The 13,598-nt window shown below is 34.2% G+C and overlaps 2 protein-coding genes across 2 annotated transcripts in view; both read left to right on the top strand.

The window, feature by feature from the left end:
* The window catches only part of LOC311629289 (SAP domain-containing ribonucleoprotein-like), a 406,030-nt gene that overhangs the window by 9,581 nt on the left and 382,851 nt on the right, over positions 1 to 13,598 (top strand).
* GRID2 (glutamate ionotropic receptor delta type subunit 2) overlaps positions 1 to 13,598 on the top strand; it is a 1,250,164-nt gene that overhangs the window by 999,105 nt on the left and 237,461 nt on the right. The window contains exon 12 of the mRNA XM_084897107.1: positions 7,434 to 7,572. Coding sequence (XP_084753233.1) covers positions 7,434 to 7,572 — 139 coding nt within the window. The remainder of the gene's footprint in view (positions 1 to 7,433; positions 7,573 to 13,598) is intronic.

The following is a 13,598-nucleotide window of genomic DNA, read 5'->3' as shown; positions in this document are numbered from 1 at the left end:
GGGTGTCCTGGATCAGGTTGGGGGTTCCCTTGGGGCATGAAATGGCCTGGGTGAGGGGCCTATGGTAGTTTGCAGGCTGGCCACACATCCCTTGGTGACCTAAGCAGAGGCCTTGGTATCTGGGATTTATCTTCTATAATTGAAACTTGGTAGCCTTGAGTGGAGTCCAGGGCTGGCCAGGGTATGCGGGAAGCTTGGCCTCCTCCATTGCCAGGAAAACCCAAGCCTCCTGCTCATTTCGTGGCCACAGCCATCTTGGTTGGGTTAATTTGCATACTTGCTCCTGATTGGTTAGTTGGGTGTGGCTTGTGGGTGTAGCAGAGGTATAGTCAATTTTCATATTACTCTTATTAGATAGGATGTTGCTAGGAACATTCTTGTGTATGTCACTTGGTACACATATTCCACTTTAGAGTATGAACCTAAGAATTGAAATTGCTAAGTCTTTAGATATGCATATAATAGTGTTCAGAAATACTGCCAAGTTATTTATCAAAGGATAAACAAATTCACAATCCTAACAACAGGGTACAAGCATTCTGGTAACTCCACATCTTTGCTAACACTAGATATTGTCTATTTTTTTTTTATTTTAATCATTCTCGTGGCTCTGTAGTATAATAGTATTACATTTTTCTTTTGGTTTTTATATCCTTGATAACAAATGAGATTGCTACCTTTCCACATATTTATTAGACTTTTGGTTAGCTTTTATGAAGTTTCTCACCCATTTTTAAAATTATTATCTATTTTATAAAAGTTGTTAGTATATATTGATGGATTTTTGTTAGCTATGTGTATTACAAATATCTTCTCCTGTGGCTTGTATTTTTACTTCCTTTATGCTGTCTTTTAAACTATGAAGTATTATTGTAGTGAAATGTATCAATCTTTCCTTTAGTGCTAATGCATTTTTAACTCTGTTCAAGAAGTCTTTGCTATCCAATCTTGTGGATATAATGGATATATTCCTTTTTTTAAAATCTTCATCCAAGAATATGTTGTGGGTTTGTTGTTGTTGTTGTTCCATTGATTTTAGAGAGAGAGGAGGGGAGAGAGAGAAACATCAATGTTAGAGAGAAACATCACTTGGTTGCCTCCCATACCTGTCCCTACCAGGGGTCAAAACCTCAACCTAATATGTGCCCTTACTGGGGATCAAACCTGCAACATTTTGTTGTATGTGATGATGCTCCAACTGACTGAACTGAATCACCCAGCCAGGGCATGTATCTATTATTTTATCTTATTATGTATCTATTATTTTATCTTATTTTCTAGAATTTTTATTATATATATATATATATAAATAACTTGATATTGATTTTTATAAATGTTATGTGATTATACAAGTTTCATTATTTTTCATATATATCCAAACTGACCTAATAATTCTTATTAAAAAGACCTCTCTTACTGTACAGTACTGCAGTGCCAGTAGGGGGTAAATTACATATTAAATACACATGGATAATTTTCCTGGATGTGGTCTATCCTTGTACCAATAACACACTGTTTTAATTACCATGCAAAAGTAATCAGTTAGAACCAGTCTTTTCTTCTTCTGGGAATTGTCTTGGCTATTTTTGTCTTTTTGAAATTTCATATAAATTTTACATTCAGCTTTTCTATCACTCTTTTCTTCCTCTCTCTCTCCTCCTCACACAGAGAACCTGGGATTTTTATTGGCAATTCACTAAGTCTAAATATCAATTTGTGAAGATTTTGTATCTTTATAATACTGAGGCTTTCAATCAATAAACATATTTGTTCATTTTGTTAACCTTATTTTGTTTTATTGAAAGATGTTTTATAGATTTTAATTTAGAGGTCTTTCACCTTTATTCCCAGGTGTTTGATGGTTTTAATTGCAAATAAAATATATTTTAATTCCACATTTTAAAAGTTTGTTGCTGATATATACATACTAGTATATTTTTTTATTTTTTAACACTTTACTATAGAAAACTAATAACTAGCTTAATTTTAGAAAATTATCCTGTATTCTCTTAGATTTTCTACATACATAATCATATCATCTCCAATTCATAACCTTTATTTAATTCTTTCCAATCCTTAGTATTTTTAGTTATTTTTTTGTCTTGTTGCACCACATTGTTGAGTCCCTTCAATTGAATAGAAGTGATAACAGCTTGTAGGCTTTAGATGGTTTTTAAAAATACTTATTTATAAGTAATGATGTTTCCTATAGAGATTCTGAAAATACTCTTTGTGGGACTAAATATAGTTCTTTTATTTCTACTTTGCTGAATTAATTCTAGGTTTCTTTTTAAAGACTGGATTGACTATTATCTGCCCCTTTTCTGCATATACCAAGATGATTATAGGACTTTATTCCTTTGTATTGTTAATGAAGTAAATTCCAATGTTGATTTTTGAGCTCTAAACCATCCCTTGCTTTCAGATAATAAATCCAATATGCTATTTATTTATTGCAATTTTCACTTTACTAATTTATATTGTCTTTTGTATCTATAGTCATGAAATATTTGCCTGTAATTTTCCTTTCTATGATTTGATCTTGTCTAATTTTGTTATCTAAGTTGTGCCTTTTCTATAAAATGTTTGGAAAGTTGCCTTGCCTTTTTTCTAATTCAAGAAAACTCATGTAAAATTAGAGTTAATTTTATCAGAACATGTTATATTATTCCATGTAAGGCCTTGAATATTTTGGTGGGTAATTTTAAATTATGGATTCAAAAATATTTAATAGTTATAAATCATTTAAATTTTCTATTTCTTTTTGTGGCAACTTTTCTAGGAATTTGGCCATATCATCTCAATTTTCAAATTAATTGGCATAAAATTTTATTAAGAACTTATTTTTATCCTTTCAATGTCTATTACATCTGCACAAAGTACGCTTTTTCCTCCTATTATTTATTTTTTGTGCCTTTACCTAATTTTGTGATCAATATTAATAGTTTTCAAGGTCTTTTCAAGTGACCAAACTGCTGTTAGATTAACCTTCTCTATTGTACTTTTTATCTATTTTATTGATTTTTGTTCTTAACTTATTATTTTCTTTTTTAAGAAATATACATCTTATTGATTTTTTACAGAGAGGAAGGGAGAGGAAGAGAGAGTTAGAAACATCAATGAGAGAGAAACATCATTCAGCTGCCTCCTGCACACCCCCTACTGAGGATGTGCCTGCAACCAAGGTATTATACATGCCCTTGACTAGAATGGAACCTGGGACCCTTCAGACCGCAGGCCAATGCTCTATCCACTGAGCCAAACCAGTTAGGGCTTATTCTTTTCTTATTTATTCTTTCCTTGCTTCTATGTTTTTTAGGTTGACCTTGATTTAAACTTAAAATTGATGAGATTATTGGTTTTTAGCCTTCTTTTCTTACACATTATAGGCAAGGAATTTCCCTCTGAACCCAAAGTTAGTGGCATCCCATCAGCTATTTAAATGTGGAGTTTTGGTATGGAGTATTTTTATTATTATAATATTCAAAATATTTTATTTCTCTGTGACTTTTCTTTGATCAGTGGCTTAATAGACTTGCAACTATTGATTTCTAAGCACATGAAGATTATCTGGTTTTCTTAGTTCTATCCTCATTTGGCAAGCCCTGGGCCTTAATTTTTATAGCCACTTAACCTTTGAAGACTTTCAAAAGCATTACTCAGCTTCTCAGTCTCTTGATATCTTCATGATAAATTGGCATTTATCCTTCAGGGAAAAGTAGTTCTAAATATAAGGTCACATTTATGAGGTTTATTTTTTTTTTTTCTTTGATATATTGGTCTCTTAATTTTCACTGCCTCTTCAGCTCTTAAATGCATTACATGCTCAATTTTTCTAGTTGCTCTCAGTAGGATTATCCAGAATTACAAAAATTGGAAGTCAAGACTCCCATTACTTTTAGCATTTAATTTGTAAGTGCAGATAGCAAATAAAATATTATTTTATTTAGATTCTCCAAAAATATTTGAGTTACCCAAAGTGCAGATTATATGCCATGGATGAAGAAAGCTCAACAATTATTCTTTCATATAAGTGATATCAACTCTGTTAAAGGTTCAACTTTATGAAAATAACCTTCAATTAGCCTTTTCAGTCATTAATTTTTGTCCCATTTTTGTTATACACATCTTTCCATTTTTAGCTATCATTTTGTTCATATTTTATTATTTTTTTAATTGTCATTTTATCCAGGAAGTTGCCATGTAGATTTAAAAATATTTTCTGTTGCTTTATCTTTTAAAAGTTGGGTCAATATTTTCCTTAAAGAGGAAAATATCTGAAATACATTACAACTGCTTTTGAAAAATGTGTGTCTGATATCAGAGGTTATCCTGTTCTGAGTATATTACATCAGGAAAATAGCCAAAGGATATATTTGAACTACACTGAAAATTTAGATATTACTGGGTGAAAAATAATAATTGGCATAAAAATCTGCCTGATATTATAATTAATTGAATCCATTTAAGTCATTCATATATTGATGGACCTAGGCAAATCTAGTATTATATGTCCTTGATTTATTTTTAGTATTAACATAAGCCTAGTTACTTTTTAAAGTATATAAAACATATATTAATTCAATAAATATTTACCTACCTGATAGGAAACAGAAACTGTTCCTATATCAGAAACAATATAATGAAGGAGAAAAATAAATAAAAATATATGAAATATGGTAAAATATTATTTTTAAAGATAAGAAGATTGCCAAGAAACCAGAAAGGATATATGTACCCCTATGTTCATAACAGCACAATTTATAGTAGCTAAGATTTGGAAACAGCCTAAGTGCCCATCAGCAGATGAGTAGATTAAAAAACTGTGGTACATCTACACAATGGAATACTAAGCCATTACAAAAAAAGAAGGAACTTTTATTATTTGCAACAGCATGGATGGAACTGGAGAGCATTATGCTAAGTGAAACAAGTCAGTCAGAGAAAGAGAAATAGCACATGATCTCACTCATATGTGAAATATAATGGCCAACATAAACTGATGAACAAAAATAGATCCAGAGACAAATGGAAAGGGGGATGGGTGGAGGGGGGTGGTTAGAGAGCAACCAAAGGACTTGTATGCATGCATATTAGCATAACCAATGGACACAGACACTGGGGTGGTGGGGGCTTGCCTGGGGTGGGAATGGCTGGGAATGGGGGGGTCAATCAGGGAAAAAGGAGGCATATGTAAAACTTTAGACAATAATAAAAAATAAATAAATGAAAAGGAGATTGCAAGTAAGGGTAACACAAGATTGCAAGTATGGGTAACACAAGATTGCAAGTATGGGTAAAGAAGAGTATTATTGAGCAGAAATTCCAATAAATTGAAGAGAAAAGTCATTTCAATATTAAAAAGATAATTCCTGGCATAAAGCATTGTAAGTTCAAGGGTCCTATGACAGAAATCAACATAGAAAAAAATTGCAAAAAGATTATCAAGATAGTGGAATAAGATATAATGTAATGAAGTTGACCTTATATTAGGTCATGTAGGCACTGGTATGCTTTGGTAGAGATTTTGGCTTTTTTTTTTTTTCCCAAGACTGATGGCAATCCACTGGAAGTTTTGATCAGGGGAATATTGTGATCACATTCTCATTTTTAAAGTGCATAGAAGGAGACTTGACTTGGGGTAGTCAGCATACAATACAATGTACAGATGATGTGTTGTATAATTGTGCACCCGAAACCTATATAATTTTGTTAACCAGTGTCACCCCAATAAATTCAATTTTAAAAAAAATGCACACACACACACACACACACACACACACACACACACACACCCTGAGTGGCTAGATTATTATGATCTCTGAATGCATAATAATCTGGTCTCTCTCTCTTTCTTTCATTTTTTTTTTAAATGTGCACCATGGTGATAGAATTGGGAATGGTAGTGCTCAAGATGTAAACAGTGAATCATTTAAATGGTTTAGCAGTATAGTCAAAGAAAAAGTGATAGAAATGGAATTGATGAGATGAGGTAGGATTTGTATGTAATTTGAAAGTAAAGGTGACTGGACATGCTACTGGATGGAACGTTGAAAATATTTGGTCTAAGCAAGAGAGTGAAGGGTGGTGCTATTCCTTGAGACAGTGGGGACTGAATTTAGGAGTGAAAATAAAGTGTTTTGTTTTAAATGTGATGTTTGAAATATCCATTAGATTCCAAGTGGAAATAATGTAAGCATCCTATCTAATAAAAGAGTAATATGCAAATTGACTGTCACTCCAACACACAAGATGGCTGCCCCCATGTGGACACAAGATGGCCACCACAAGATGGCCAGCAGAGGAGGAAAATTGAGGGCAATCAGGTCAGCAAGGGAGGGCAATTGGGAGAGACCAGGCCTACAAGGGAGGGCAGTTGGGGTGATCAGGCCTACAGGAGAGGGCAGTTAGGGTTAACTGGGCCGGCAGAGGAGGGCAGTTGGGTAGAACCAGGTCTGTAGGGGAGGGCAGTTGGATGCAACCAGCCTGGCAGGGGAAGGCAGTTAGGGATTACCAGGCCAGCAGAGGAGGGCAGTTAGGGTCAATTGGGCTGGCAGGGGAGCAGTTAGGTGCATTCAGGCTGGCAGGGCAGTGGCTAGGAGGTGATCAGAATGGCAGGCAGGCTAGCAGTTGGGAACTAGCAGTCCTGATTCCCATATTGGAGAGGGTGCAGGCTAGCCTGAAGGACACATACACCCATCTTGCCATGCACGAATTTCATGCCCCAGGCCTCTAATTTATCTATATCTTTCTAGATAGACTGGAACTTGAGTGTTATCAAAATATACTGTGATGATATTCAAAATTAGGAGACTTGAGATTAGTTGGGGTGAATATGTGGACAGAGAACAGATGCAACCTAGAGAGGAATCCCAAAGGCACTCCAACATTTAGAAGATGGAGAGGAAGATTCTACAAGATTATAAATAGTAACTAGTAAACTAGGAGAGCAATTTATATGTGATGCTGCTGAAGCCAATACTAATATAGGTGACCCCAAGATCATTGGTAACCTATGATCCTAGAGAACTTAACAACAACAAATATTCTATATTACTTATTGAACTAGAAATCTGAAAAAGTTGTATTAAACAGAAGCATAAAATATGTATATCACCTAACTGGTGTATATCTGTGGTTATAAAAAGAGGATAATTAATTCTAGGGTTGAACAAAAAGATGGAAGAAATATCATTTAAACACATTATACTAAATGTTTATCATGCTTCTTTTTCACTGGATCCCACATAGTCTCATAAAAGATAATTAAATGTAAAGTAATGAACATAAGCAAAATACCAAAATCTATGCTGATGCTATGTGAAAAGACTTTTCACTACTTAAGAATTAACTTGAGATTGAATGTGTATGACCTCAGAATTCTCAGTTAATACTTGTTGATGTTCTCTTATTCTTTTTGCTTCTTTCCACAGGTGGGGAGGTCCCATACACAACACTGGCTACCAGAATGATGATGGGTGCTTGGTGGCTGTTTGCTTTGATTGTCATCTCATCTTACACAGCAAACCTTGCTGCTTTCCTCACTATCACCCGCATTGAAAGCTCCATTCAGTAAGTAGACAAAGATTCCAGTAGCCACAAAGCATGGTAAATGACAAGAGTGCAAAAGCACTTAATACATATATGGCTCTGATAATAAATTTATGACTTCTCTTTGAGTTAAGGGTTAATTTTTTGACATATAGATATCACAGGATAGTCCAACTCCTGAAAATATAGTATTAGTAGAGGTTTTTTATAAAATAAAATGCTGGGAATAATTTGAACATTACTTCCCACATTTTTCTGAAAGGATAACACATATTCAGAATTTTAAACTCCACAATGTATGCCTATATCTGGGCAACATTGTAAAAATGAAGGAAGAAGGAGTAATTATATATATATATATATATATATATATATATATATATATATATATATATATATATATAATGCCATCATTCTTTGTCTTGAGTCTGTCTCATTATTCACAGTCTGAGTAAATAGACAAACATTAGATGACTAATTGGTAGATTGATGATAGGTAGAGAGAGATAGATGGAGAAAGGGGGAGAGGGATAGAGAAAGAGAGGGAAGCTATCCAGATATAAAACAACTTTCTGTTTATTTCTTTAATACATTATATATAACTAAAGGCCCAGTGTACAAAATTCATGCATTTAGGAGGGTCTCTAAGCCTGGCCTGTGCCCTTTCTCAGTCCAGGAGACCTCAGGGGGATAGCCAACTGATGACTTAGGCCTGCTCCCCATGGGCTGGCTTAAGCTGTCACTCGGACATCCTTAGCGCTGCCATGGAGGTGGGAGAGGCTGCCGCCACTGCCACTGCACTCACCAGCAGTGAACCTGGCTTCTGGCTGAGCAGTGCTCCCCTATGGGAGTGCACTGATCCACAGAGGCTCCTGTGTTGAGCCTCTGCCCCCTGGGGGTCAATGGGCATCATAGCAACCAGTTTTTCTACCATTTGGTCGATTTGCATATTAACCTTTTATTATATAAGATGTGGCCATTAAAACTGCTGTTTTTCCAACTGAAATTGTGGCAAATTGTCATTAACTGTAATGCACTTACTTAAATCCTAAAATTTACATAAGTCAATGTTCTATATATTAACAAAATTTCCCTGAAAATGTTTTATTCATCCAAAGACAAGGAAGTTTGACTTTTCCTAAAGTTGAAGAGCATTCATTTCTTAACAAAACAAATAATTCAAAATTATAATAATCAGATTGATCAAGGAATTCAAGGGGATTTAAGTTATTTTTTAAGTAAAACATATGAGTTCTTATCTTAAAAATATGTAAATGAAGTCTAGTAGTCATAAACCATTATCTGATATAGACAATACTAAAAATAAAATAGAGAATTATTTATCTCTAAAGAGCTAAGTAAGGCATTTTGAATTGCTTGTAGTATACAAATTAAACCGCAAAGTCAACTAATAATGACAATAGACAGTAAATTTTTTCATCCATTTACAAAAATAGTATTTCCTACTTCTCTAAACAAATCATGCTCCTCAAATTGTTTTCACAGATAGATCTTTGGTGCAAAATCTCATACTCTAAATTTATTACCCTTATGGCCAGTTCTATTATATATGTGGCATCTATATATACAAAAGCCTGAGCAACTGTTAAGGGGGAACGGCCGGAACAACTGGTCACTATGATGCACACTGAGCAGGCAGGCAGTCCTGGATTGCGAGAGGATGTCTGACTGCAGGGATCAGGCCTAAATCAGCAGTCTGACATCCCCCCAGGGGTCCTGGAATATAAGAGGGCACAGGCCAGGCTGAGGGACACCCCCATTTCCAGTGCATGAATGTCATGCACCAGGCCTCTTGTAGGTTATAGAACTGATGATCCCATCAGAATCATATTTTTTTAAATATATATAAGTATGTGTGTGTGTGTGGGAGGGGGTGCATTTCAGAGAGGAAAGGAGAGGGAGAGAAAGATGGAAACATCAATGATGAGAAAGAATCATTGATTGGCTGTCTTCTGCCTTCCCCTCACGAGGGACTGAGCCTGCAACCGAGGCATATGCCCTGACTGGGAATCAAACCATGTTCCTCCTGATTCATATAGGTCAATGCTCAACCACTGAGCCACGCCAACCAGGCCACAATCATATTCTAAGCAATAATGAAAAGTATTACAACCACCAAGCCATGTAATCAATGAAATTAGTAAAATTATGAAAATAATAATTACTAGTTATTCAACATTCATAAGATGCCAGACTGTGCAAAATGTTTAACATGCATTGGCTCATTTAATATTTACAATCATCTTCTGAACTACATACTGTTAATAACCTATTTTACAAGTGAAATTGAAAAGATAAGTAACTTGAACTAAATTATTCAGCTAGTAAATTATTAATTAAAGATTAAATCTGAATTCTTTCTGATTCTAAAGCTTATGTTTTAAATGTAACACACCAGTTTCCATCCCACACCTTATACGATGGGCTAGTTGTTTTTAAAGAATATCATTAAGGATATACCATTGCCATATTCATTGCTAAGTATAGGGATATAAATCACTGCATTTTTCAATTCCACAATTGGTCTGAGGAAATAGAGTAATGAAAGTTAGGAGATCTTTTTTTGGCCAATTTTATGGACATACATCCCAACATGAGTAGATTATATTTACAATTGATATCTGTCATTCAAGGTAAGATTGCTTGATAGGTCCAATAATATAAATCATATTAAGAATAGTAACTTTAAAACTTAAAATAGAGTATTTCATCTCACCAATATATTCCATATCAATTATGTTTAGTTTGTCATATTTTGAGTGTAAAACTAAAAACCTATAGCTCAGATCTGATTTTGAAGCCCTTTTAAATAAATAAATTTTTAAATAAAATAATTGATTTTACACTGTAAATGACAATAATAATAATAATCAACAAAAAGTATAGTTAAGATTCACTGAGAATTTACTATGAATTTATTAAGCATTTATTTTCCCATTTATTTCTTAAAATAACTAATAATACAGATACTATTTTATTGCAAAAGAAAAGTTATAAGTTAAACGCTTAAGATCACATTGTCAATAGTGTCAGAGGTGGAAACCTAACTGATATCAATGTGATACTAATCCATAGCCTTATCTACTGAAGTTTTTCCTTATCTAGTTGTTCTTACAATTTGTTTGCTTGAGTCACTGTTTCACTGAGTTTGTAAACCTCATTTGTATGTGCACGTATGTGAACTAGTTAGTCATTACTAATTTGCCAGCGTTAATTTGTATTTAGACTTTCATATAATAGCAAAGGGAGCAAAAGCCTCTATCATATTTTTATACCTATTAGGGTTCTTTTTTTTTTTTTAATAAACCTAATGGGGAAAAATCGTGAATTCACATGTTTTCCTCAAGTGTAGTTTCATAATTTAAGATAACTGAATATTCATTTTTAAAAACATTTATTTCTAATGCTATTCACATTATTAAAAGTCAGCAGTGAGAATGATAAATCTTTCTTTCATTCTAATCTTATCACGAGTCTAATTTTGAAAGGGGAAAATCAAAGCCAAATAAGTTAAAAGAAGCCTAATTCTCTTCCCCAACTTGAAGCTATCTTCTAATTTCGTGCCTCAACTGTTTTGGTAAACATAATTGCTTTTAGTGTTTCTTGGAAACATTCAAAGTTCCATCTGCATCTAATGTCAGATTTTCTTGGAAAATTGTAAGTGTGATTTTTCTTAGAAAAGACAAAAACTTTTTTTATGATACCATTCAATATCATGGTTTATAGTCATAAGATTTGCTCGTCACTAATTGAAGCAATGCTTGTCAGTGTACCTTTTTCTAGCCCAATCTTGCTCTGCAATTAGCACACATACACCAACTGCATCCTCATCCCCCAAGTTGAAAGTCATCCCTCCAGACTAGAAGAGGGAGAGGTGGTTGCAGAGACATGAGTGAGAGGAGGAGGAAAGCAGCTACTTTTGAACAGTCAGTTGACAGAAAGTCATAGTTTGCTGGGAGCAATTTAATAAATTTATTCTTGGGAAGCATAATACATTTTATGAAATGTACCCCCTTTTGCAAAATTAAATCTTTATTGGCATCTACCTTTCTGGTTGGCATTTGTCATTAATAAAAATTTTGAAGCTGTATTTTCCCTGAAAAAGAGAACTCAAGTTTAATTCCGTATCCCTTCAATGCTAGGGCAGCTCAACATAACTATGACAGATTGTGACATTTGGGGATGGGTAGTATTGAGATCCACAATTCAGTTTCAAGGGGAAAATGTGCAATTTCTACAAGACTCTAATGACACAAGCTTTTTCATTGTCATTGAACAGTAAGAACGTGTAGCAAACTTGTTTTCAAATACCTAGAAAAATGGAATGTACTTTTTTTCTGTTGGTAACCAGGTTAAAAGCTGCAGTGGTGAAATGGAGCGTGTGAAGCTTTGAAGGAATTTTCAGATTAAATGCTGGAAATAACAGCAACAGCAGCTCCGTTACTTTTTGTTGTGATGCAATTTTCAAAAACCATATAAAAGTGAAAATAGCTACAGAGGAAATTATAGTTATATAGTTATAGTCATTAATAATTTTAGTCAGATTAGTCTTGGGTGATAAAACTTGAAATCTTTCACTTCCTAAGGTTATAAGTGAGCTTGAGTCTATTCTAAGGGATCTGAACATCCCACCATACTTTTAAATGTAATGCTGTTGTTCTCCATAATGATTGAGGTTGGACTACACAAAATATTGAGTCAATGTAGCCACTGAATTAAGCTAATTTGGGATATGTTCCTTTCCAACCATATGGAAAAGAGCTTCATAAATATTCTATCTACTGGAGAAGGTGACTTTTTTCCTAGCGTATCAATAGAGAGAGTGGTTGCAACTGGCAGGTGCTCTGTAATGAAAGGATTTCTACCTTTTCTTTGCCCTCAAGGAACTGTGTCACTATCTTTAGCAAATCAGTATCAAAAAGATATCATTGCAATCATGCTTTTGGAAATGGAGAAATCCCTAACCATAAAAACTCCTAAATAAATATACTGTCTTCATACATTTAGCTCAACTAATTATATATCTATATACAATGTACACATGTACTAAGCATTGAGTCTATAAAGTTATTTCAGTGGTATCCTGAATCACAGTCTACTTGGAGGGAATAGTAATGTGGAATTCAATGACACAAGGACTTTGCTAGACTTATTTATAAAATGCTGTGGGAACACAAGGGAAGGAGTATTTCTCTCAGTACATGGGAGAGCAGTGGGAGGAGGAAGGAAAGAATCTGTCAGGCATCACAGAGCTTCTGAGGTATCACCTGAGAGCTTGATCCTAAAGGGTGAATTTCATCAGACCGAAGGGGTGTCTTACTCATGGTCATTTGCAAAAGCAACAGAGATAGGAAACTCTTAGGATGGTGTCTAGCAAAGGGTAAATGATCAAAATATCTTAATTGTCTTCCTGGATTGGGATGAGCGACCTGAAAGTGGTAGGAAATGAAAGAGAAGAGGGGGGTGGGACCATATCCTGGAGAGCATGATAAGGCTTGTGAAGGAATTTGGAATTCTTGGAGGTAATAGAGAGTGACATCGTTTCAGAAAGAAAGCTTTGTCTGTGGGAATAGGTGTAGGAGTGTATGGAAACTCATTAGAAATGTCTAATGCACATATGTTCATGGCATTTAACTAGTATTCTCTACTTCATATAAGTCTGACCCCCGTATCTTCTTGTTTCAAAGCCTATTTAATTAGAAAATTCCTAAGTATTAAAGGTAATTTATAATAAATTTGGCTTGAGAAACATTATTTCTCTAGGCTAACATTTACATTTCTAGTGATTGCAGGAATATAGCCTCAGTTTATTTTTTTATTTTAAAAAGATATATAAATATAATTTTTTGTTTTCTACCTCTGTTAGACAGGTAGGGAAGAAGAGAATTACTATGTGAGTAGATTCTAGAAATCACTCAGGCAACTTTTCAGATACAATTTTTTAGAAAAGCTGCATCTCAAGGTTTGTTATTCACAGACTCCATTCTGCCTGCTAATTACTTTTAGCCTTGAGCCATCAAAAAAAC

This window comes from Pipistrellus hanaki, assembly GCF_964339955.1.
Source record: "Pipistrellus hanaki genome assembly, chromosome: 1".
In the NCBI taxonomy this organism is placed as follows: Eukaryota; Metazoa; Chordata; class Mammalia; order Chiroptera; family Vespertilionidae; genus Pipistrellus; species Pipistrellus hanaki.
The sequence above is the reverse complement of the archived record's forward strand: the minus strand, read 5'-3'. Positions and strand labels throughout refer to the sequence as shown.